Here is a 26,846-nt window from a genome sequence, read left to right on the forward strand (position 1 = left end):
TTAGAAGTGGAAGATCTTGTCTGAGTCAGCTCCTTGAACAACATGATCTTATATTAAACTTACTTGACAAAGAGACCAATGTAGATGTTGTTTACTTAGACTTTTCTAAAGCTTTTGATAAAGTGGATCATTCGATTGTTCTGTCAAAATTCAAAAGGCTAGGAATAACTGGTAAAATCTATAATTGGATAGTCCTTTTTGAGAGACAGGCAACAAACTGTAGTGGTTAATGGTGTAAAATCAAACAATCAAGAAGTTTTCTCAGGTGTTCCACAAGGAAGTGTACTTGATTTACCCCTGATTTTCCTGATACTCATTGGAGACATAGATGAGAATGTTATCCAATCTATCGTCAAGTCCTTTGCAGATGACACTCGCACAACCAAGTCAATAAAGACAGTTGGTCACACAAGGAAATTAAGCTTTCAGAAAAAACAACATCAGTCATTTACAGGATACAAGGATGAGAGTTACCTGAATCAAGTTCACAAGACAATATTAATTAAAACTTGAAAGTTGGAAACAAAATAAAACGTGCAGCAGCCAAAATCAACCAACCAAAATTTGTCATTCAATTCCCGAGACAGCGCTTTGATTTTTAAGGCCTTGTTTATACGCTAAAGTAAAAACAAAATTCCGCACATGTAAATGGGTCATTGTTTAAGGTCCTGCTAAATTTCCGGGAGATAGCCTATCCGGCGGTGCGCGGATCTAGGTGGGTTCCACCTCCCCCGTAGATCTTTTTCTTGGGAAGTTGATCTTCAAATTAGTTTTCAAGGTTGGCTTGGCTCAATTTTTTTCATCTATGGCTCAAATTTTGGCAATTTCTCAAAGTTTTTGAAATGTTTAATTTCATTAAAAAGCGCCGGGTTATTTTTTTCATGAATTCTTTAGAAATTTTGCGGCGCATTTTTTGCTTGAGGGTCAAGTAAACGATATAGCGCTTTCGCAGCATTAATCTTTGATACGCATTTCGGCGGGACGCTAGTGTGACTAACTGAAAGAATACTGAAGATGTAAAAATATTGCAACAAGACCTTCAGATTTTATATCAATGGACAATCGCTAACAATATGAAATTGAATGATGCAAAATTTGAATTGCTACGTTATTTATGGCTCAAATACAGAAATCAAAAATGAATCCCACTATACACCACCATCAGGAGATGAAATATAAGAAAAGGAATATGTTAAAGACCTGGGAGTTCTTATGTCCAATGATTGCCTATTTAAACATCAAATTGAATCAATAATTGAAAAAGCCAAAAACATCATTTCTTGGATATTACGGACCTTCACTTCCTGCTCTACACATACCATGATCACTCTCTATAAATCACTTGTGATTCTTATACTGGAATATTGCTCAGCATTATGGAGCCCCAGTACTGTTAGTCTTATTCAAAGACTTGAAGAGATCCAAAAATCATTTTTAAAACAAATAAAAGGAACACACCAAAATTATTGGGAAAGTCTAAAGTAGCTTAAAATATACTCACTTCAAAGAAGGAGAGAACACTACAGGATCATATACACATCTGGAAAATCTTGGAAAAACTTGTGCCAAATATCAATGATTGCTTCAAATCTAAAGACCATCCAAGATTAGGACGAATGTGCTTTAGATAGCAAATATGCCGGTCCAAACAATTCAAAATTACGCGAGACAGTACCCTGACTATACAAGGAGCAAAACTTTTCAATGCAATGCCAAAGAGCATTAGAAACTTAAAAAATTTAACGTTGACAAATTCAAAAATGAACTTGACAAACACTTGCCACCAGATAAACCCCAAACCCGTGGTTCAGGGACAAGTAAAGCCCGAGCTGGCCTGAGCTTGCCCGAGAATTCGGGCCGTGTTCGGGCCACACGCGAGCCAATTTTTGAAAACTTGATTTAAACAGGCGTGTAATTTCAGGACTGAATTTTTTAACATTTTCTTTGAGAAAAACTTGGTTTCTCTTAATTATATTTTAAATATATGAATGTCAGTGTAGCTCTAAAGCTCTAAAACAGCATCTAATAACATGAAAACCAGAATATGATTCTTCAATGGGAATCAAAACTATAAAGTGCACTTACAAACATCAATTTGTCAGATCTAACAAAATTAATAACCGCACTGTCATCATTGACAATAAAACAAACGATTTTCTGTCAAGAGCCTTGTAAACTTCCATCGAAATGATCTATCACAGCTCAGTCTACCATTTTTAGCGCAGTCCGAGGATTGAGCCGAGAACGCTCTCCGAGCTCCTGCGCGGGTGAAAAACTTCAATCTGTCAATCATTTTCTCAAGCGAAGAGTACGCCAAGCGATTCTAGCTTTACAATAGTGCCGCGGATCATCAATGGATAGTATTCAATTATCAGTATCCCTTTATTTTCATTCCTAGAACTTTTGCAAAAAAAAGGAAAAATAGAAAAGTTGTATTTTTTACTGCTCTATTCACATATTGAATTTGAAAGATCTTCTATGTGGCGTTTTTTTGCAAACTTCAAAAAACTGATTTTTGTCCCGCCTTTGCGGGACTTTGGCTTAAGTGCTTCAGTGCAGCATAAGGGTACAAAGTCCAAATATGCGTTTCCCGTAATTTTTGTATAAAGAGTTAGGTCTATACTGAATGTTGTAAATTCATATAAATACTAAATGTCATTTGGTATGAAAACATAGTTATAAATATACTTAGGGTGGAAATATTTGCTAGTAAACTGGTCCTGGTTTTAAACTGAAGCGTGTCCACGCATTGAGTTTTATAAAAGCCCGAAGGGCTAGAGTTCAATCTCTAACCTTTCTCAGGCAAGAAAAAGTGAAGCCTTAAAAAATGCGCCGCATTTTTGACGACAGATTGAATCTAGCATGACTCGGGTCATGTTCGGGCCAAAAGAATTGATAGGGTCTCTCGGTCGACCTGAACATGGTCCCGAAGAGGCCCGAGAATTCTCGGGCCATGCCAAGGGTTGTGGTGGCGTGGACATACAGGGTGCAGGAGAGTTGACTCAAACTCAATTTTAGACATGAAATCTCTCTGCTGATCCATTTTTTCCTTCAGGAATTATGGATTGAATGAAGATTGTGGTGTGGATTCTTGCTAGAGCGGTGGTACGCTCAAATACATCTAAAAGTATCCAAAAGTAGTAAGCCTATAGCTGTACAAGGTCCAAAACTCTTCAACAGTATTCCCTCTGACATACGAAATATCACTGGCTGTTCAAAAGATTCATTCAAGAAACGACTCAATAACGACTAAATATCTGTGCTCTATAGATACCTGTTTTGAACCTTTGTTTTGAACCTCGCACGACGTCGCTCGGTCGCGCAACAAACAAGAAGATTGGCTGAATCGAATGCTCTTTTCTATCAAATTACACGTGTTGGGCTCAATGAGCTGGACAGATGAATATCATCAAATCAAACTGAAGTATACTGAACTAAGTATATTGAATATGTAAAAATTAGAAACAGAAGGTTAATAAAAAAATAGAAAGTCTTGTGATTTTTAAAAGTTGCTACTTCGAGCGACTTTTTACCTTCTTATCTATTTCATTTTTATGTAAATACGCCGATGCTTCCTTATACTCTGGTGAGCAGGAACAGAATGACCGCGGCGCACGAATAAAAACAGTCATTGCTCACATATTTAACCGGGGGTCTATAAATAACTTACAAAAGAAAGATTGCTGTAAAATAACATCATCAAAACAAATCATGGCACATTTTCTAAAAACAAAGTATAGAACATACTGTTTTCAATATTTTATTTATTCAAAATTTATTTTATTTTAGCTTTTACAAGGTCAAAGTATATACTAACTTTCACCCGTTACTAAATTTGTTTTGGGTCTGCTAATAAAAAATTCTATAAGAGCAAAGAAGTAAAAAGTAACAGCAGGAAAGCGGGCTTGCATTCTCAAACAGTCTCGAAGCCAATTCTTGGGGAAATAATCAAAGTTCTACTACGAAGAATTTACTAGCACTTCATCACAAAATGGTAAGGGATTGCGCTAAAATTACCTATCGACTTTTGTATTTTTAGTCTTTGTTTTACCATTTCTAATCTGCGATTTGTTGCCAAAAGGTTGTCAAGATGAATAAGCGAGATCAAATTTAATTGACTCATCCAAAAACGCCTTTTAATTTTATGCTGACTCGGCAAAACAAGAGAGGTCAATTTTTAGCAGAACTTTTGACAAAAAAAACTTGCAATTTGTTGAGTCAAATTACAATGGCTTATCCAGGATATGGTGCTCCTGCCCCAGGAGGCTATCCAGCTCAAGGCTACCCACCACAACAACCAGTAGGTGTTATTTATGTGCAAATTGCAAGTGCAAATTTATTTTGTTTTTACTAGCTATAAACTGAACACCATTAATTTTTGTTGTGCACTTTCTCTTATTTTCACTCTTAATAAATTCACTCTTAAATTTCTTAAATCTAAATATAAATAAAACCTCTTTACACAACACTCGAACACAACCGGGAAATTAGTTATTACCCATAAATAAAAGCTTTGTTAATAAATTGGCACATTAACATATTTTCCAAAAGTATTAACACACACGACACAATAATAATATGGAATATGCACAGCCCTTAGAGTTAGTATCCTATGCAAATCTTTCTGCCTGCATGTCATCCTTTAAAATACCGTCCAACTGCTCTAATTTGGGACTATCTGACCAAATAGGCCGATGTAAGTTACATGTGAGTTTACCATCGTCAACTTACCCGAAAATAGATGCGGCATGATTTCATTATTCATTATTCATTATTTTCCCAACAGCACCTTATCCACCATTTCTGCTAACCATTCTCTCTCAAAATAAAAAATTTTGCTTCGCTTCAACCCTACGCATGTTTTGCGAACGAAAAATAAAGATCGATTGCTACAGTGGCGCTAGATTTGGCAAAAAACTAAAATGGCCGCCAGGGCGGTTAGGCAGATAGATGGGCGTGACGCCCGCTGTAGTTGTAGGATTGAGGGCGGTCACATTTTCTGTAAAAAATCTTCTTTGTTTACCCGTGTTTACTCTGGGAAAAAGGTCATGCGTAGAGGGAATCCTGCGTAGAGACGATTTTAACAACGATGGAGGTTGTAGTTGTAAAGAAATATAGAAATAATGAAATTTTGAGCAGTTATCGAAATAATGAAATTTTCATGCGGGTGCTTTTTAGAGATGCGGGCGGCTGACGGTAAACTCACATGTGACTTTCATCGGCCATATGGGACTGCAATAGACCTTTTCGCATTTCCATCGCTATATTGAATACACCTTTCCTGTAATTCGTAAAACTAATGCGCGCCGCATTATTTTGTTACTCTCCACCGTTTGGTCTCTGGAGGTAAACAAACCCATTTTAGCCTGCTTTTCCTTAGGGAAAGTTGGTGTTTTGAGCTTTTCTTAAGTGCTGTCAAACAAAATCCCCTCAAATTTTAGTATGTTCAATCTATTCATGATACTATACCACCCTGAAAATGAAAAGAGAAGGCCCTTTATTTTGCTCTAAATAGCCTGATTTTAGTCTATTTTTACCATATATATATTTTGGTTTCAGAAGTACAATTTCCAACCCCGGCAATTAGGCCCCCCCCCCCGTTTATTAAAATCTAGAAAATTTCCTAACCCCCCCCCCGTTTATTTCCACCCCTCCCCTGTTTATTTTGAACCTAAGAGTACCTCCCAAACAATTTTATAGAGGCCCCCCAGGGGACCCTCAATACACGCAATCACGCAATTTTTTTTCGAAATTCACGCATTCACGCAAATTTTCCACGAGTTTCATGCAATAACCCGATTTTTAAGAAATCAGAAAATTTTTCGGGTAAAATCGGGGAACCATTGGATCGGTGGGAAAAAGGGAAAATTCACGTGTTCACGCACACTGACGCACAAGCTAGCCCAGATTCACGCTTTCATGCAATCAAAAATTGCATTTTTTTTTCAATTTTCACGCATTCACGCAACTTGGAACAAAAATTGCAATCGAACCAATCAAACGTAATCAACCGTGATTAAATAATTGCGATTCGATTGTCGAACGTAATAGAATCTCAATCGAACGGCCGATTCCTGGGTAATATCATATTGTGTTTGAGTGCGTTCCAGTGTGGTTAGATTGGTTCGATTAATAGTTGACTATGTTCCATTGGTTCGATTGATTGTCAATTGCATTTGGTTAATCTTCGATTTCGTTCGATTACGATTATGTTCGATGAGTTTGATTCCAATTAAATTAAATTGGATCACTTCGTTAGAGCTTTTTAGCGTGGGTAGCCGAGCGCTTAAGTATCGTATGAAAGAGAATAAATCTAAATCAATCGAACGTAATCGAATACAATCGAACGTAATCGAAGCAATTAAACGGCAAATCCTCGGTAATATTCGATTCCAATTCAAGCGTGCTCGACAATCTTATTGCAATTATTCAATTGTGTTCAATTGCGTTCAATTGATTCGGCATCCGATTCGTTCGTTTGACACCGTCTGGACATGCATAATTGGCATTATATTAAAGTGTAATCTTGTAGAAGAAAAATTAAATTTGCTTCTTTTGAAAACTAGAAATAACCAAATTCGCTCATCTCTTGAACAAGCACTTCAAAAAACCATAACATTAGACATAAACTCAAGCTAAAAAATCACCCGGGAAGGTGCAAAAATAATCCTTATATGGCTGACGGTAGAACCGCCAAATGATCAAATCAAAACATTGATCTGAACCCGCTGAATGTGTGACGTCATAATTACTTGCTTTCAGGTTGCGTGTTTTGATAGTTTGATGCGTGTACTCTGTCTTGGTGGAATTTTTTAATGGTATGAAAACAGAATATGCAATGTCTTGAAGAACAAATTTCTAAAAGGCTTTTGTTTTGTAAATATTTCTTTTTGGATTAAGAAATTCCATCTTTTATTGTTCTAATGATTATACTATTATACTACTAATTCTCCAATCGACGTCCGGTCATTTTGAATGAAAACAGTTAAAAGCTAAAAAGGGTGCGCTATCAGTGAAAGTTATCGTGATATGTTATGACAGAAAGTATGATTGATAAAACTTGGTGGAGTTATCAAACAAATTTGTAGTCAAAGACATTTAGCAGTAAGTGAAAATACAGGCCCGGTATCAACAGACCCATGTTTCGAGCAGTTGATGGTATTATTAAATGGCTTTTAAATATGTAAATACAGAGCAGATAATATCCCCCAATGGCTGGAGTAATTTTATATACAGAACTAAGTCAATAGGTTGTTGCGTTCTCCCAAACAATTTTCTAGTTTATATTCAAAGTTTCAAGTTTTATTTTCGTTTTATAAATTTATGTACATTTTACAAACTACTAACTCTGGAAACAACTTTTAGGACTTACTTACAAGGTGGTTGGATATGGTCAACAAGACAATGGATATATGGAAGAACAAATTAGAAAAAAGGCTAAAGTAAAAACGATAGCTAAAAAATGGTTAAAATGAGGACAAAGTAAGACATATAAGAGATAGAAAGAGGAGAGAACTGTGTACCTTGAAGTCGGGTAACTTGCATCAATGGGAGGGAAACTTGCATAGCCATCAAATGCATGACCAATCAAAGCAGTAAAAATTCCAAAACAAATGAACTATGCAACTCCGGTCGCAGCTCTAATCTACCATTTTAGAATCTTATATTTGTCGTGAGTATTTTTAGCGAGTTACTCCCAACAGAATTGCAGGTAAATAAACCAGCGTGCAATTTGATAATTAAAAAATCTTTAAGATCATAAATTTCAAGATGGTGGAAATTCATTTGAGCTCTATGCAAGTTTCCCTCCACTGATGCAAATTAACTGACTTCACGGTGCATGTATTTTTGTGCATTTAGTTTTCCCACTCCTCACAAAATGGGGTATAGGTACACACCCACACCACTGTATGGCTAGAATCATTTTGACCTAAACATTTTCAGAATTTGTTCAGGCCAAATAGCAAAACGATTTTTTTTAAAGTTTTATTAAGGTTTTAAATTTTTATCATACTTTCAATTTTGCCATAGTTGTTTGGGAGAACGCAACGACCTATTGACTCAGTTTCGCATATTAATTACATCACCAGTTTGGGCCGAAAATTATCTGCTCTGTGTTATGGAAATAAAACCCTAACACTCAAGCTAATACTTTATAGGACGTCGCGCAGGAAGTTTCGCAGAGTTATCACCTGCTTATTAGGGAGAATGTGTTCCCAAGAGAATAATCTACCATCCTTCAAATAAGGTTTACTCTTGCACATTGAGCTTAAGTTTATGTCTAAATATTATGGTTTTTTGAAAGACTTGTTCTAAGAGATGAGAGGATATAACTATTTCAGTTTAGTCACACCAGGAAATCAAGCTTTCAGTAAAAACAACAAGTCAAGTTCCTAAGACAATTAGGTTAAAATAAAAAGCTTGAAACAAAATAAAATGTGAAACAGCTAGCTAACCAACCAATCAAAAGTTGTCATCTGTAGCCAGAGTGTTAGATGGGATGCCTAACCTCCCTTCAACAAGTTTTCACTACACCTGCTGATTGCAAACAACTCTTCGTTGCTGCTCGTTTTATTGCATCCAATCATATTCTAGTATTCAGAATGACAACCTACAACTTGTTGCTTCTTGCTTATCCCAAACAAAGTTTGTCTTTTTGGACCTACCCCGGTGGGGTGGAGGTCCTATGAATTAACCTGTGTCCGTTCGTCAGTTTGTTACCAACTTTTCTCAGGATTGAATCATAGGAATCTTTTGATTTTTGGTACAAAGGTGCAAAATGTGGCAGATTCTGATTTTCGAAGAAAAAAAATATTTGGTCAAATTTCAGCAAAAAACAGCTAAAAAAGGGGTTTTAAGACTTTGTGAAAAATTTGATCATAAATTTTTTCTGATTTTTTACATGAAAGTAGGGTAACATCATTGGTAGGTAATTAAGATGGCTGAAGCAGATTTTCACAAAAAAAAATTTTCGGGCCCAAAAAACGAATCTTTATCTATAAGAATCGCTATATATAAGCATGGATGAATTGCCTGAAAAACGAATTATTATTTTTAAGCATAGATCAATGTTCTTAGCCAAATTATTAGTTTTTCTACAAGAAGAAAATATCACGGTAGAGCGATGTGGTTTGAGTTATTCTAGAAACTTTATTTATTAAGCTGTTCATTTTTCTGATAGTGGATTCTTTTTATAAAGAAAAGCGTTTAATAGCTTTTTCATTTCTTTTTCAAAAGTCATGTTCATTGATTAGTTTTGATAACCAGGTAGGTCCGTAAAATTCTCACTTGTTTAATTGCTCTTCGGAATAACATAGTATTATTTTTGTCTTTCATAACAAAATTATTTCATTTCCTTGACAGGCCATTTTTCATGCCCAGACGCTTCCCCTCTTGAAATTACAAAAAATTGGTAAAAATAAAAAAACTGCCTTTTTAATGGAAAAACAACAGAAAAAGTGCCTTTTTGGCCTGCTTGAGAATACGAATATGAATTACCGTGTTTTTTACACTATTTGCAGCCCTGTGAATCCAGGTCGGCATTCGGCAATGCCGACCTGAAAGCCGACGTAACTTGAGCTGAAGTCGGCTTTTATTTGCCGACGTAATTTACACTCTAGGTAGGCGTCATGACAAAAGAAATGTTTTGGGTCGGCAAAGCCGACCTAAAGAGGAAAAATATTATTTGTTAGGTTATAATCTAATTGTGTTATCATTTGATAACACATGATAATCAAGCCTCATTCCATTCTCTTTATAAAACATAAAACTTATTAACACAATTATTAATGATATTTAAACTAACTGTAGGAAATTTATTGTCTTTGCCGACCTAAACAAGCTACTTAGGACGGCTTTGCCGACCTAAAATAACCTCTAGGTCGGCAAAATTTTGCCGGCCTACGGCCCGTTTTGATTTTGTCTGAATTCACAGGGCTGCATTCGAAAAGTGAATTTTGACTTTAAAAGCTCATAAGTAGAGAACAAGTTGGTCAAATTTAAAAAGTGATGGCTCAAATTTTAAGTTGGGATATCTACTTTCTAAATATCAAAACTCCAAGCACTTTGGGACATACATTTGTTCAGCCTCAAGACGTCGAGAAACGTCTGAACTTTTTCGTGGTTCACCAGGTAGTATAAATCTTTGAATACTCTTAGCTTAACCTCGGCTAGCCTATCCAGGGATGCGCTGAAGATGTTCTTCAAATCAGTTGAGCCTAGATGTAACCCCTTCAGAAGAAAAGCTGAACCATTACTTTATACAAGAATAGATTTCAATATTTTCATCAGTAAATTGAGTATATCAATCTATTCCAGAGTTTAGATTTGGCACTTATGTTAATTCTGAGTACATCACAAGCAATGTATGAAAAGCTATACTGGATGACCAGTTTTATTGCAACTGTTGTCATTTGAAAATTTTTTGAAGACCTAGGAACAAAAAAACTGATTCAAACAAAATTTTTTCTCATAGTTATGAAAATTATGTAAATTTCATGGTTTATGATACCTTACTAGATATTTATTAACATAAGTTTCTTATTTAAATTCTTATTAAAAATGAGGAAATATCAGCTCCTAGTCAATTTATGCAAGATTTTTCTGCAAAAGTTTTTTTCCTTGATGCTACTGGTTGAGCAAAGTTTTGTGAAAAACAAACTTCTTGTTTATATAAGGTTGTGAATAATTTACAAAGAAGAATATTATAAAATTTCTTCAGTCAATTTTACATTCCTCGATTAAAGTTACCAAATTTATTCTTCTATCAAAAGATCCAGTTTTACCATGTCTTTTACTCTGGTTTGTTGTTTGATCACACATATTGATCAAATGTACCATTAGGTAATCTAATTAAAAAAACTCTTTATATAAAATTTTGGTTGCTCAAGATTAAACTGCTTCTGGGGCATAATTGATAAGATCAGTGATCAAACAGCATTTTTTGTGTCAACATTGTGTATGTGTTAAAGAAGGTTTATCAAAGTCTAAAAATGGTCTTTATTTGGAATAAGTATTTATATAAATTTCATTTTTGCATTAATAATCAATCATGGCATTCTATTATTTATAGGCTGACCCATTATATGGCTATTTCCAAGCTGTTGCAGGTGCTGTAAGTAGTATAGTTACAAAATTAACATTTTTAAAGGTGATGATAAACTTTTGCATGGATTTTTTTTGGGGGGAATCATGAATTTAAAATCTTTTTGGACATAATTTTGTGACTCTGGCTTTTTTTCACCTAATTGTCTTCATTTTTCTAGGGATTTTTGCAAAAATCCTAATTTGAACTTTTTGCAAGGATATTATTCCAATTGAAATCCAATACACTATAGGTGAGCTTCAAAATTTTAATAGAAGATTCTTTAGTTATTGCAAAAAGTACAATTTGGTGTATAAAAAAACCAAACATCTAAGTGATAGTTTTTTATATTTTTTTGTGAATTTTTAGGACGGTGCAATTGATGCACAAGAATTACAAAGATGCTTGACCTCATCTGGTTTTTCAGGAAATTATCAAATGTTCAGTATGGAAGCTTGTCGCCTCATGATTTGTATGTTGGACAGAGACTATTCAGGGAAAATGGGTTTCAATGAATTCAGAGAACTATGGGGTGCTCTCAACCAATGGAAGGTTTGTCTAATCATTTTTGATTATATTATTAGGCGAGACTAATTTAATTTGTTGTTTTACAGGCCAAGCTACCCGAGCTAAAAAAGAGGGTCTGTCGATCGGTCGGCGAAAAAATTAAAATAAAAGTAGAGTTCCACCTAAAAACTACTACATCTTTACAAAAATGTAAAATAGAAAATATAAAAAGACACATAAAGCTTGAATTCATGGATAAAATGAAATATTAAACATAAAATTCTCAAAACCTTAGAAAAACTACCAGAATTTTGAGAAATTTGACAGTCTGTAAAGCACTGAAAATAAAAATATACTACCAAAATTAATTTTATTTTTATCGCGATTTTTGGAATTTCAGGGTCAGTATGGCCCGTAAAACAACTAATCAAATTGGTCTCACCTTATTGGGAACTTTTACTGTCAGCTTTGTATACATGTTAACCTGGGAAGATTTTTGCTAGTAATATAACATGGTTTGGAGGATGAATCAATAACCTCCAGAGTTTCAGTGACAATATCTCAAAATAACGCAAACGTATTTAGGGCTGTTTGAAACATTTTCAATGAAACTGAGGCTAATACAGTAATCTCAAAATCACCTAAAAATTCATGTTATTCTGCATTGATAATTAATTGCTTTCTAAGAAGATTGCAAATTTTTCTCTTGTTTTCTTCTCATGTTTTGCTGTGGTATCTTGAATATAACAACATTCGAATTTAATTTTTCCTTATCAATCAAAATGTGCAATTAGTATTATAGTGCAATCGAGAAGTCAAAAAAAGTTGAACAATATTATTTGGCGAAATTTTATTTTTACTTAAGAACAAGGGAAGAAATTTTCACAGGAATTTAATTTGGTGGATTGCTGACGAAATTAAGAAAATTTTAATTGGGCAAAAACGTTATTAGATGAGAAAAAACCTATTTTTAAGGCATGCCATAGCACACGTATCTGGGGAGAAATACAATGATTTAAATTTGATGCGAATTTTGGTCAAATCCACCAAATCTTCTTTCCGAAAAAATTTCTTTCCTAAATGCAATTACAAAAAAACCGGGCTATCACAGATTAATCAACCCTCTGGCCCTTACATTTCTAAGCTTAATGTAATAAGCCATATTGCAAAAAAACTTTTTGTTATCAGAAATAAAACTTGTGCTAATCCTATTTTTTGTAGAATACATTTGTGGCTTTCGACCGTGATCGATCAGGAACCATTGACCCAAACGAACTTCATCAAGCTATCGCACAATGGGGTAAGCTTTATAATAATGAACATGCCCTTTTATATTAGATTGAGAGTGCCGTGGTACTCACTTAGTTTTGCTCATTTTAAAAAAGACCTGCGCCTGATTCACTTGAAATGTACTAAATTGTGCTTTCTTTTCGGGAGCATTGAAGATCTTTATCCGAAATACTTTAAAAACATATTTTGCAAGCAATTACTAATACACGGCGGGTTGCAAAATTAAAGACAAATCACGCTTTTACTCGAAATTTTCGTGCATGTTACATGACATACTGACATGAATTTATTGACGCTAGTAAAGTTATCAGCTGTAAATTGTAAAGCAAGTAACATAGGAATAAAATCAAGTGAACTTTTTCGAGTAATTACATGTTTTGACTGCATTGATGTAATTTTGTAACCCATGTATTGCCTTTTGAGGTCCCTGCGAGTAACATTATCTAATCATTTTAATAGGTTATAGATTGACTCCTCAAGCATTGAATATCATTGTTACTCGTTACTCTATCAACAATCAAATCAAATTCGACGATTTCATCTCAGCTGCTGTCCGCCTTAGGCTCTTGACAGGTATGTAGACCTTGAGCAAGTTAATTTCAACTTGTTTTTTAGCCTTTTTAGAAAAAGAAACATGCTTTAAAAGCTTTTTTTCTAATTCTGTTTTTTCATAACTTCCTGTCAAGACCCATCTAATATTTTTAGCCTGTCTACAAAAGAACGAGCAGGTCAATAAGCCTCTTTGTTGGACCTACCTCCGGGTACCCCGGTGGAGGTTCTATAAATTAACCCATGTCCGTTCGTTCGTCCGTTCGTTCGTCCGTCCGTCCGTCTGTTACCAGCTTTTCTCAGGATTGGCTCATTAGTTTTTTCTGATTTTTTGCACAATGATGCAAAATGGCAATGGCCAGAACGTGACGGAGCCCGATTTTTGAGAAAAAATTTATTTGGGCAAATTTGGGCCAAAAACTACCTAAAAATAGGGTTTTTTGGACTTTGTGCAAAATCCTGTCATTACTTTTTTCTGATTTTTTGTACAAAGATGGAGGGAAGACTCTCTAAAGAATGGCTGAAGTGGTTTTTCCTGGAAAATTCTTATTCGCCTTAAAAGACGGATTTTCGTATTTTGGGGAAATTCCCTTTAACCAAATAAGAAAATATAGCTTTTCTCAATGTTGACCCATAATATTTTTCTGATTTTTTGCACAATGATGCAAAATGACAATGCCCAAAATGTGACGGAGCCAGATTTTTAAGGAAAATTTTTTTGGGCAAATTTGGGCCAAAAACAGGTTAAAAGGTTTTTTGGGCCTGAATGATTTAAGTGATTTTCGTATTTGGGGAAATTCCTTTTTACCATTTTACATTATTCAACACACGAGCTTTATTTTTCCATTCTGAATTTTTGTACAATTATTGTCACTGTTTTCTTATTTTCATCTGATGTTAATCATTAGGTAGGTCCATTCAGCATGTTGCTTGTTTATTTTATAATCACAGGGAGTCGTACAGTCAGAAGGTGATAGGACAATACTGTAAATAATCTATGCTATTTTCTATAATTAATAATCAGAATCCAATTTTCCGTTGTGGAATAAGCTTCGCAACATTTTTTTACCTTATCACCTTTTTAATACTCTTTATAGATCACTTCAGACGAAGAGATACGACGCAAACTGGATATTCCAATTTTGGATATGACGACGTAAGTCTTATTCTATCGATCCTTTTTCGAAAATTTATTTGAGTCTGTTCAATTACTTTTTAAAATTTGGAGGGATGGTATGACTTCAGTAGTTATTGATTGGTACTCAGTATGTCGAAAAATGATAACTTCCATTCTAGTAATTGTTGAGGAAATTTGAAATGTTTGCTTCTTTGAATCTAATTAAATAGACAAGATACCATAAGTGGATAGATTTTGGCGGGAATTTAATTTTAATTTGGCGAATGCTCAATTTTATAAAATTTGGTGTGGATTTAATATGGCGAAAGACAAAGTGTTTTTTATTAAGGTGTTTTGTTGAAGCAAATCGGTTATAAAGGTAGAAAATAGTTTGTTAAATTTATACGGTTAATACACGATCGGCTTAAGAAAGGCAAGAATAGTTTTCTGAAATTTCTCGATAAAAACATGATTTTTCTTTAATTTAGCCGTAGAGAAACTTCTAAAAATTTGGCGGAAATTTAATTTGCCAAAATTTATTCACTTATGGTAGCTACTTAATGTATCCGTGTTCTATTACGACTGAGATTGTTGCCTAGATCATGATCAGCTGAGGACAACGATTTTGCAGGTCAAAACTGCGGGTTTTTCTTAATCGTCACTCCACCCTCCTCAAAAGTGCAAATACATTAAGATCTCGTAATTTATAAAATGATTTCTTTTTAATTTTCAGTTTATTCAAGTTACGATGTTTGCTTGAGCTTCAATCAAACTAAACTCAATTGATGTGGACGAGTAAGCAGAATAATCTAAAATGAAAATGCAGAATAACAATGTAACTTTTTCATCAATTTACTACAGAATTTACACAAATGCAGATTCATATTTATTTTCTGTAATTTTTTCCACATAATTTTCTTGATGCACTTTTTATTATGTGAACCTCTTTTTTATTTTATATGCGTTTGTTTTAGTTGGGAATTATTTTGTCGATGTACTCAGATGTACTTATGATTTGGAATATAGTAGTATTTTATGAAAAGATCTTAAAATAAAATTTATTTGGAAATCAGTTTGTTCATCATTCGTCCGTTCTCATAATGTCTCGATTTCTGTGTTTTTCTGTTTGCAGGTCCAAATTTAACAAGCGTTTTTACCTAAAAACGTGTAGTCACATTCCAAGAACGCAAACTCAAAGTCGGTCTGAAAATTGACCAGTAGTAGCTTTAGCAGGTTTTTACTCCTCAGTCAGTCGGAAGAAATCGAAATCTTTACGAATTGAATATTGTACCTGTATAATTTTAGCTTCGTTTCGGTAAGAATCGTGATAAATTAAATTCTAGATAGTACTAGACATTAAGTTTTTTTATTAAAGTCCATATTCCAGGTCATTGTCTTGCTCGTTTTCTGTGCTGACCTTGAGCAATTTAAATTAATTACGTACAAATTTTCGCTAGCAGAAACTTTCGCGAAGTCGAAAAATCGCGAAATTTACGACATTTACTTTCGCGCGAATCTTTGGATGAAAATAAGAATCTTCGAATGAAAACTGCCTAAAAGTGAAAAATATTTCTTAAAAATCCGATAAAGACGGTTGCTCTTCGGCTTTAAAAAGACATTAAAGGATAAAGATATGCAGAAAATATGATATTTATTACGATTTCGAGGTTTTTTAGATTTCCATTTTTTTGAGAATTTTTCGCGAGCATTTTCGAATTGCCCTGTTAAGAATTTTCAAATACATTTACTTTCGCGAAAAAGGCCAAAACTCGTGAAAGTCGCGAAAGTTTGTACGCCTAAAGTAAGCGAAAAAGTCGAGGATGGTGAATAATAACTAAATCAAGTCAAAATTTGAGGATGACGTCATTTAATGTTAGAAACGACTTCCAGTTTCCATTTGCAAACAGTCAAAGGTAGCACCGAAAACCGTTGAATTGGTGAAAAATCAGCGAAAAAACGCCTTTCGAAGCCTTTTGCAGAGATGAAAGATTTTGAAACTTCGCAGATCAGAAAGCTAGTTTTTTTAAACCCCAAAATGGGTTCAATATTCAATAAAAAATGGGGCATAAAACATTAAAAATTCTCACTTAAACCTTCTATCGCCAAAGCAAATAGCGTTTATAGCGGTTTTAAAATAATTCAGTGGGAGACCATTCTTACAATAATTTGCAAATTCACCAAATGAAGCTGCTTAGGATCAATTATTGATAAAAATCAATACACTAAAGGGCTACGAATGACTATTTGAGGTTAGAACCCAGTTATCACTCACGAGCATTCGTAACTGCCAAAATGCAGCTAATTTGTCTTTTAGTTTTACGTTCGTTTTCATCGCTTCCTTTGTACCTAGATTTATTATTTGATAGGACTTTCGTAGTGAAACTGTAAATAATTACTATATAATTTGTATTAGTCTCACGTGTATTGTCTATATTATGTGTCTAGGGAGTTGCGTATTGTATTGTATAGTACCGTATTGTGTGTGTAGTTATGTGTTCGTCACTTGAGGATTGTCTAGTTGTTGTATGAGTTGTTGTGATGTGTTATAAATCTGCGTATTGGAGTTGTGAGTGTTAGTTGAAAGTATCTGTTGACGTGTACGTGTATGTTCAGCCACAGTGTTTTTAGTAAGTTTCTATTTCTTCTTTTATATGTTATATCTTTGACTTTTCTTTGTAATCTAACTGATGTATCTTTATATTTTGACTTTACTCTAGGGGCTGAGTTAGGTCCCGTATGCGCATCGGCGTATAGTCATTTTTTCTTTTGATCATGAAAGTATAGCCCTTGAAGAGTCAGAAAACGTGTGTGGCGTTATTTGGACCAGGCTCAAATTTCCATAATGGCGGATTTTAGATTTCAACCCTTTTTAGCCCTCTTGCTTGAAAATAATTTTTTTTTTTACTTTAAACATAGACATATTATATACCAATCGATCACAAATTTTATGCTGATTAAGAAAAAGGTCACAATCATGGTCTGAAAATTTCGTTATCTGGAGATATTAAGCACCTTCGTTTTCGATTTCTTGAAATAACTACTTTTGGTTCCAGATTTGCGTGGCTGTAACATTTGATTGGCTTACTTAATTTACTTGAAATTTTCGGAGGGTCTTGCCTATCGTTCAAATAATAAAATTCAGGAAAAGTTTTTTTTTTAAATGAATTTTGAAATCCATAATGGAGGATTCAAAATTTTCTTTCGTCACATGAGCTCTTGGCTCTGCTAGCCTAAGAAAAATAATTTTTGAGCTTAAAACCCTGCATATTATATACCAATCGATCAGATATTTTATGCTGATTAAGAAAAAGGTCAGAACTATGTTCTGAAAATTTTTCTATCTCGAGCTATGAAGTACTTTCATTTTCAAAACTTAGAAAACGTAAGTACATCGTATCTCTTGATAACGAAATTTTCAGACCATAGTTCCGCCATTATGGATTTCAAAATTCATGTAGAAAAAAAACTTTTCCTGAATTTTATTATTTGAACGGTAGGCAAGACCCTCCGAAAATTTCAAGTAAATTAAGTGAGCCAATCAAATGTTACAGCCACGCAAATCTGGAACCAAAAGTAGTCATTTCAAAAAATCGAAATCGAAAGTGCTTCATATTTCCAGATAACGAAATTTTCAGACCATGATTGTGACCTTTTTCTTAATCAGCATAAAATTTGTGATCGATTGGTATATAATATGTCTATGTTTAAAGTCAAAAAACAATTTTTTTTCAAGCAAGAGGGCTAAAAAGGGTTGAAATCTAAAATCCGCCATTATGGAAATTTGAGCCTGATCCAAATAACGCCACACACGTTTTCTGACTCTTCAAGGACTATACTTTCATGATCAAAAGAAAAAATGACTATACGCCGGTGCGCATACGGGACCTAACTCAGTCCCTAGAGTACTTGTACTGTATTTACATTTCGTTAGCTAAATGTGTTATTTTATTCATTTTCACAGTGAAGATGCGTCAAAGGAAACCTATGGCTCCGGTTTAACTAAAGTGTCGTTCGTGACTTGTGTTGACTCCCATTTCGACTCGATCGACATTTACATAGGGCTAAGACAAATATTTACGAATTAAATGGGCAAGCTTAATTTTGGACCTCAAACTATCTAAACAAATATGAAAACCTATGCTACATGTGGACAAATATCAAGCAATTAAGTTGCCTTCAAAGTCGTTTAAGGTTTAACATTTTATTTTCTCTGACGTTAAAAAAAGAATGCATTGAAAATTTACAAGGTGAGCAGTGCGTAGTGCAATATTGTGACATGGCCCAAGGATGATCCTACTCTTAGGCCATGTTCAGACGTTACAGTTCCGTTCCGAAACGAAACGAAATGGTCCCGAAACAAGTGTGAACGTCAAAATTCGAAACGTCAAAAAAGAAGACGTTACAAAGCAAAACAGATCGAAACGGTTTCACTCCACTTTTTTCATCGGAACGGAACTACTCCGTTTTCATGCTCCAAAACGTTCCGAAACCAATATGAACACACTCGATCCGTAACGAAAATCATACCGGAGCGAAACGAAACAGTAACGTGTGAACATGGTCTCACTCTTTTATGGTATCTCAAATAAGAGTTGGGAATAAAAATACGATGCTAGCATCTCTGACATCGACGGGGTGTTAAAATCGTGAAAAGTAGAACAGTCAAGTGTGAAAAATTCTTTCGATGCGATTTTCCAATAAGGGTCAGTTTACACTGTGTGCTAACTTATGGTAGTGTGTGATAAAAAGCCTGTTTGCTGCACACTAACACGAAAAACCTCGTAGTGGAAGCGTCTAAAATGAGTTTTCCTTACGTGTTATCACACTGACAATTATTCAAAAAATAATCATTTAAATTATATATAAAATGATATAACAATAATTCAGTTCAGAAGCAGCCAACGAGCCCATTTCTCCGAAATATCTGTTTCCCTTTTTTAAAAGGAGAGAGCTTTTTTTGAAAAATGGGGAAACCGATCCCATTTTTTAGGAAAGACCTTTTCCTTAAAACTACCTGTTTCCCGGCCCCAGCTGATGACGTCATCAGAGAGAAACAGACCATTACTTCTACGAGATGACATAATAAATTGGTAAAACAGATATCTGTTTCCAAAAAATTGATATTGCATTGGAAACAGATTTAACTTTCTGGGGGAAAACAGATCCCAATCACAAAAAGCAAGGAAAACAGATGAAAATTTCCAGGCGAGGAAAAAAAATATTCCTTATAAGCTTGGGAGAACAGATCAATATTTTTATTCTGAAAATTGAGGAACCAGACCAAATTTTCTAGGGATGATACTTTGAGATTAAAATTTTAGGTTTTGAGGAGAAACAGATCTTCATTTCTAGGTATAAGATTTTTGAAACCTTTGGCCAACAGATCAAATTTTCCAGGATGGCTATGCCTGGGAAACAGATGTTTAAAAAAAGGTCCTCGCTGGATGCTTTCGTACATTACCAATAGTTTAAAAAGCTTCCAATATTATCGTGTGTTTTTCTCCAAACAAAGTCTGCAGTCCACATTTAGTAAAATGTATAGCATAATAAATCTTCTGTACTTCCCCTTACAAATTGCCACATTCCATAAAATCAATCCAACCCATTCAAAGTATTATTTCCTTGGCAGCGTATCCATATATTTACAAATGATTCCCAACATAACCTCGTCAGCTCCTCCACCAATGGATAACAAACGAACGTCCCTGAATGTTCGACTCATCAATCCATCAATGTATCCCATACCACCCCAGTATTGTAAACAAGCATCTGCAGTTTCACGTGCCAGACGTCCTCCCTTTAACTTAGCCATGCTTGCTAGTTTTGTGACATCATGTCCTTTGAGATATAATCCTGAAACGGTAAAAGATTGTATGGTAGAGTCTTGTCCATAACAACACACGTCTAAAAACTCTAAGATAAAAATATCCATTTTCTAACTGTAAAGTGGTTAATGTCTCCGAATATATAGAGGTCAATCACGAAAAAAAGGAAAAAAATGAAAATAAACATTCGGAGGTCAAAGCGAGGTTTTTCGTCTGCGACGGTAAATTAACACACATTTTTGAAATTTTAGTGAATTATGCAGAACTTTGAGACGGAAAATCTTATTTATTTATAGTCTAGCAGAAATAAAAGTTGACCTTGAAAAAAATTCCCCACGTAAACTTTCTTGGTATCGTTGGAAGCGGAATTTTAAGAGGTTTAACATACTCAGAGCCTCGCGTTGAGGCCATTGGGGAAAAAATTGGTGAAATTAAACACTAAGGACCCATTTTCGATATAAAATGCCTTGAAAAATGCTATCCTTGCAATTTAGTAGGTGCCTTTTAAAACACTCAATGTATACCCCTGTCTCAAAAATCTGAGGGGGGGATTTCCCAACAAACATTTCTGGTAACCACAAACAATTAAACAGTGTCATCCATATTATGAAATGGGTCAAGTGCAAGGCGAAAGCAATGGGGATAGCGCTGACTTTCAAAAACTTTTAATAGCTTTGATAGGTTTTAAGTGTAGCTGATGACCAGTACACTGCTCAAAAACGTATCTATTTTGGGGCAAAGAAGTACACTTCAGACTTGATTTTACCAAAAGTTTTCCCCAAGGGCTTCATCATGAGGCACTGAGTATGATAGTCTACATAAAATTCCGCTTCCAACGGTACCAAGAAAGTTTACGCGGAATTTTTTTCTACGTTCACCTCTGTTTTATTGTATTTCGGCCAGACTATTAATACTTCAAGAACTTTTCATACTGAATAAAGGATTCTTACCGACGGCTCTATAAACTAATGATCGCAATGCTTCGAGTTCTGTTTCCAACTCGGCCAATCGAAAGTGAATTACTTGATTGTCCAGTAACGGTTGTCCAAACGCTTTTCGACTATACGTGTAATTGGCTGTTTCTTGGATCAACCGACCGACGATGGAAAGAACTGAAAGGAGAGAATGTAAATAAATCAGCCGTAAAATGGGCTTTTCCAGAAATATAGTCCGTCCCCCCTGTTGAGGATATCGGATATCCAGGGGGTTAACGATTTTTGTTCAAAAGTGGATATCCAGGAGGTTAAATATCTACAAGGGAGCGGATATCCAGGGGGTAAAAGTCTTTTGGATGAAGATCATTTTCGACCCACGATTAATTTTTTACCAAATAATTTTTGGCTGTTTTGGGAACATTTTTCGTTTAAAATTGAAAACTTTGGCGTTAAATTTTGGGTTTATGTGCTGAAAGTGATTAAATGACTGTGCTGAAGCACTGGGAAAACTACAGTGTAAGGGTAAGAAATCTTACCTTGTACACCTGCCACTAATCGTTCATCTTGGAACTGGTTCATCTGGTAAAAAAAACCTTTGCCTTCATCTCCAATTCTGTATTTCTGTGGCACAACAACATTATCAAAGAAAGTTTGAACGGTATCTGAAGACCTCATTCCAAGTTTCTTGAAAGGAGTTGATGTTGATACACCAGGACTATTCATAGGGACGATGATCAAGCTTTTATTCATGTGTGGATTATCACCACCAGTGTTGGCAAGTAAACAAATCCAATCCGCTTGAGAACCATTAGTTGTCCACATTTTACTGCCATTAATGACGTAATCGTCTGAAAATATAGAATGAAGTAAATTTAAATGTTAATTAATTAATTTATAAAATAGTCGAGAGATTTGAATTACTTTGAATTACCACAGCGAGGATTACCTTAACGGTAGAGAAAATTCGTTTTTTTTACGTTCTGCTGAGGAATTTTTTCGCCAAAAAATTTTTCTACTGCTTAGATATATCATTTTGTCTCGCACAGTATCTTAATTTCTTTTTATTGTGATTTTTAGTGAGAAAATTGCAGAATATAGTTGCAAAACATACCTTTTCACCAAAAAATTGCATTCTAATTCCTAATAATTTCAGAAGTACCACCAAAAAGAAAAAATATAAGTAAAAACTGACATTACCTCCTTTTTTGACAGCATTTGTGGTAATAGCTGCAACATCAGAACCAGCACCAACCTCACTCACACCCAAACATCCAATAAAATCTCCTGCAATGCTTGGTGCCAAAAATGTTTTTCTCAATTCATCACTCCCAAAATTTGTTAGAGCTGGAGTACACATATCACATTGCACACCAATTGCCATGGGGATTCCACCACAATCAATCATACCTTTTAGTAAAAAATTTAAATAAATTTTAATTATCTGTCTGATCTTTTAGTTTGGTTTTACAACTTTGCACACAAAGAAAATGGGGCTTGGAGTTTCTTGGCCAATAAATCTGTCTCTAATTCTTTTCCGATATACTGTTGGCAAGAGAGCCAGATCCGGGGGGGGGGGGGGCACTTAGGCAAAAATGGATGATGGGTTTGTGCGGACGGTAAGGGTTTTTTCACCTTTCAAAGTCTCTCTAAAGAGTCGGAAAACTCAGCATTTTTAGCAAATTTTTTGATTTCCAGTGAAAAAATTGTAAGGGTGGGTATGACTTTTTTCAAAAATCGAAAAAAAAATTCAAAAAGTCTCTCTGAGGGTCACCTTTTCAGCAAAAATCAGTCTCTCTAAGGGTCGGTTTTCGGAGGTCCCGTCCGCACATACCCCTAATTCGCCAACCCTAGTACCCCCCCCCCGAGCCAGATACAACTACAGTCCCCTGTCCATAACATTATAAGGTGTCACAATTATAAACTTTTTGTTGAAAAAATGTTTATCTTCTAATCTCTAAAAAATTCTTTGTGATAAAGAGAATTCCCAAAAGTTATAACGAGTAAAATAATTGCTTTCTCAAGATTTCTAAATTTTAATCAAAATACGAGCACAAAAATCTGTGCAAGGTCTCTCCTGGCAGGCCAATCTGTTGCCATCATACCGTAAGTTGGTCTAATGTCGACAACCCTCATAAAATTCGGTCACCCTTCTTTACAGCTGGCGATAATAGAAAAGTTGGGATCACTGTTTGCTAATTAATGGTCAGAGGGAAATATAACTTTTTTCAATCAGTGATTTAGACCTACCTTTTAATCCCATCTATAAGAAAGGTGTCAGAATTGAATTAGGTGAGGTATGTCAACATTACACCAATGTGATTAATTAATAGAATAGAATCCATAACCAGCCGCTAATTTTAAAAACCATAAAACAAAAGAAAGTCCGAAAAGATTCATTCTGACATCAAAAATCTTGAAGTAACAGACAAAGTGATCTCAAGTAAAATATGCTATATTTCGTATTCTATCTAATACATCATTCAGGCAAAAAGTCAGTCTTTTTGCCTGAATGATGTATTATTTACTTTTGATACTTTTGATGGGTTTTTTGAGTCTCTCAATCATCCAATTTGGAAATCCGATGATTCACCATTTCTCTTACACTGTTTGAACCCGCTCTCCTGTAGGGATAATAATTCGGGAGCAGTGGTTCGTCCGGCAGTGTGGAAAGAAAAAGGTCAAGTTGTCAAAGATAGAATTAGAATTAGATAGAAGCATATTTTAGCATATTTTACTTGAGATCACTTCGTCTGTTATTTCAAGATTTTTGGTGTCAGAATGAATCTTTTTGGACTTTCTTTTGTTTTATGGTTAATAGAATAGAATTATATGACAAAAATCAGAAAGATGAATTCAGCCAACAGGTTTTTGTCACAAGGTTTCTGGGCTAGGAGTTTCTAAGTTGTTTCTCTAAGTTATTTGGAGTGAAACATCCAATTTATGTCATTTTACTGAACTATTTATGAGCCTTCATTTTTTTTTAAAATGAAATTTGGCATAGTTTAAGACAGGTTTTTGTGCTTTTATTTTTTTCAAGTTATTCATGAAGATCTGTTTAATATTGAAATAAAAGATTATAATAAAAATCATTTGCGCTGTTTTAAGATGTCACCTGTAGTAGAATTTTGATTAAAGAATATTGCTTGCTTCTAAATAAAACTGAAAAGATTATGAAAAAAACTGAAAAAATGAAAACAGAAAAAGGCCTAAAACCAAGTTATGAAATATATAAAAAAGGCTATAAAACTTAAGTCAAAATATGTGAAACAACAAATTACAGGCGTGAAAAACCTTTAGCATTGATAGATTCAATAACGTCAAATTATGACACTTCACAAACCAAATATTGCCAAACTCAAGAATGAAGTTAATTTAAATTATTGGAATTCCAAAACCCTAAGTATAAAAAAAACTAACGCATGCAGTAGTTCAATTATGGTAACAAAAAATTCAAGATTTTCCAGTGGAATTTTATATGGTAAAATAAAGGTCACTAATAACTAAAAAACACGTGCGTTTGGTTTGGGAACGCGAAACACGAACGCAAACTACCCATGTCTAAACTTTTCAATATATCTCCAGAACTAACAGATTTTTTGAAATTCTGTAAAAAGGTCTAAGTTCCTGAATAGTTTTACTATGTTCTATGGAAAAATCATAAGCATCAGTCAAATACTCGTTCATCTATTTAAGATTGAAGACAAAAATTTGCGAAGAAAAATATACCTTGAGCACAAAAAATGCTTTTTTAAACACTTTTTTCCACCGAAAAACAAATAACTTTTACAGACTTACCTTCCCCAAACATTGAAGAAGCCTCTACTAATTAAAGTAAATGAGATAAGATAAGATAAAACCTTAAAATCAACCAGAATTTACAACCTTTCGTCCAAAGCAAAAGACGTGCTTTTCTCGCCGCCATCTTGAATTTAAAATGAGAATTCTAGAGAGTTCCATTCGTTTCCAGCTCCCGCGGTCTTTTTTCATCCAATCAGATCGCGCGATTTCACTTTCGCTTTCTCTAGTCCAATAAGACTGCGGGATTTGAGTCATGTGACTTTTCTATTAAAAAACCCGCGTGAAATACAGGGGGTCAAAAATAGAAATACAGGGGGTCACACTACGGGCTACAGGAACTGAAAGCAAGCAATTAAGGCCAATATTTTTGGTTTTTCTGAAGGACAAAAGGTATAGGAAGCTTTACTGAAAGAGGGATAAGGCTGGGACAATCTATTTAAAAGATATGGACATAAAAAAGGCACTTTTTTGGGTGATAATTAAGATTTTACTTAGAAACTTTAATTCTCTTACCCCCGGCTCGGCCCCCCCTGATATGAGCAAGGAAACCATGATGGCCACCCCTACTGAAAATTTCAGATCAAAACAAACAAGGAATTAATTCCTGTAACTCGAAGAAAATTGGAAAAAACTGGTTTTTGACTGTTTCTGATCCTAAAGTGCTATTTTTTGGTAAAAGCTATACAATTTATGTTTGGATTTCTAGAAAGCTTACCCATTCATTGTTAATACATTTTTTATTTGAAAGTAATCTCTTCATGGAATAAAAAGATATAGTCAAATCTTGTAGGGTCATTTTTCAAAAAATTTTTTGCCAAATTCGATTTTCGCATTTCGCCATTTTACCCTACGCAAACGCACGTGAAAAAGATAAGAACATAACATACCAAATTCTTCGTGCAGCGCCATAGCATAAGAAAAGTCAAGCCCCATTCCACCATATTCAACTGGTTTATTGACTCCTAAATAGCCAGCATTGCCAAGTTTTTTGAAAAGTTCATGTCCAGGGAAAGATCCTTGCTCCTCCCACTCTTCAACATAAGGATTGATTTCTTTATCAATGAATTTCCGAATGTTTCTTCGCAACTCAACATGATCTTCTGTGAAGACTGATTCATCAGCTAGACTATCTTGAACTTCATAGTTAGATTCAAAAAGTCTTGATCTTTGTAGAGTATTAGACGAAGAAGTCAAGTTTCTCTTGGATAGGATATTAAAAGTTCTTGGAAGGTACCTGGAAGTCTTGAAAATACCAGCCATTTTTGCTTTGATTATGTAAGGTTCTGTCAGGAGTGACCTTTGGACCAAAACAGAGCCAGTCTAGCTCTGCAACTTCTCATTTTTTCCGAGAGTGTAAACCTTTTAGGTTAGTTAGGGGTAAACAAAAGCCGATTCAAAATGGTAGCAAAAAAATAATCATATGACGCTTTTTTCAAAACAGGACAAATGATCGACTTTGAAGTGACTGTCATGTGATTTTCTTATCAACTGATATTTGAAACCAATTTTGTTACGAAATAAAAATTGTACACTAAAAGAACACTTGACATAGTTAGGAAACTCATTCCACTTTCTACAAGGCAGGCAGGAGGAAAGGTAACCATTTTTATATATTTTTTATATCAGCTCTTCTATCTTTTTTAATTTAGTCTTCTTAGTTTTATTTATAGCTTATCTTGTTTTCCGAAAGTGGAAAATTTCAGGAGGAAATATTTCTTGTGAAATCAAAAGAAAAGAATGCT

The 26,846-nt window shown here is 34.6% G+C and overlaps 2 protein-coding genes across 3 annotated transcripts; one reads left to right on the forward strand and one right to left on the reverse strand.

The window, feature by feature from the left end:
- Positions 1–3,899: 3,899 nt before the first annotated feature.
- LOC136808805 (sorcin-like) lies at positions 3,900–15,419 on the forward strand. 2 transcript variants are annotated; one of them, XM_067065350.1, is made up of 7 exons: positions 3,900–3,994; positions 11,072–11,113; positions 11,453–11,635; positions 12,812–12,890; positions 13,340–13,453; positions 14,527–14,585; positions 15,280–15,419. In XM_067065350.1, the coding sequence occupies exons 1-7, from the start codon at positions 3,992–3,994 to the stop codon at positions 15,304–15,306; spliced, it is 507 nt and encodes a 168-aa protein (XP_066921451.1). In that variant the 5' UTR covers positions 3,900–3,991; the 3' UTR covers positions 15,307–15,419. The 2 variants fall into 2 exon arrangements, with proteins under 2 accessions (XP_066921451.1, XP_066921450.1); XM_067065349.1 differs by having other exon boundaries at positions 3,913–4,300.
- A 4,412-nt stretch (positions 15,420–19,831) lies between these two features.
- LOC136808808 (probable acyl-CoA dehydrogenase 6) lies at positions 19,832–26,447 on the reverse strand. The gene is made up of 5 exons (XM_067065351.1): positions 25,992–26,447; positions 22,504–22,713; positions 21,843–22,154; positions 21,322–21,483; positions 19,832–20,399 (listed from the first exon to the last, which is right to left on the reverse strand). The coding sequence occupies exons 1-5, from the start codon at positions 26,362–26,364 to the stop codon at positions 20,161–20,163; spliced, it is 1,296 nt and encodes a 431-aa protein (XP_066921452.1). The 5' UTR covers positions 26,365–26,447; the 3' UTR covers positions 19,832–20,160.
- Between the last annotated feature and the right edge of the window lie 399 nt (positions 26,448–26,846).

The sequence above is a fragment of the Clytia hemisphaerica genome, unplaced genomic scaffold (genome assembly GCF_902728285.1).
Source record: "Clytia hemisphaerica strain Z4C2 unplaced genomic scaffold, Clytia hemisphaerica genome assembly, whole genome shotgun sequence".
NCBI classification, from domain to species: Eukaryota; Metazoa; Cnidaria; class Hydrozoa; order Leptothecata; family Clytiidae; genus Clytia; species Clytia hemisphaerica.

What these genes read in the sequence shown, in the direction of transcription:
- LOC136808805 (XM_067065349.1), top strand. Translation starts at nt 4,145, where the DNA reads ATGCTGACTCGGCAAAACAAGAGAGGTCAATTTTTAGCAGAACTTTTG. An exon ending in TCCAAGCTGTTGCAGGTGCT is followed by an intron (nt 11,114 to 11,452) that starts GTAAGTAGTATA and finishes GTGAATTTTTAG; the next exon opens with GACGGTGCAATTGATGCACA. An exon ending in CCAATTTTGGATATGACGAC is followed by an intron (nt 14,586 to 15,279) that starts GTAAGTCTTATT and finishes TTTAATTTTCAG; the next exon opens with TTTATTCAAGTTACGATGTT.
- LOC136808808 (XM_067065351.1), bottom strand. Translation starts at nt 26,364, where the DNA reads ATGGCTGGTATTTTCAAGACTTCCAGGTACCTTCCAAGAACTTTTAAT. An exon ending in AAATGCTGTCAAAAAAGGAG is followed by an intron (nt 22,155 to 22,503) that starts GTAATGTCAGTT and finishes CTATATTTTCAG; the next exon opens with ACGATTACGTCATTAATGGC. An exon ending in ATTAGTTTATAGAGCCGTCG is followed by an intron (nt 20,400 to 21,321) that starts GTAAGAATCCTT and finishes TTACCGTTTCAG; the next exon opens with GATTATATCTCAAAGGACAT.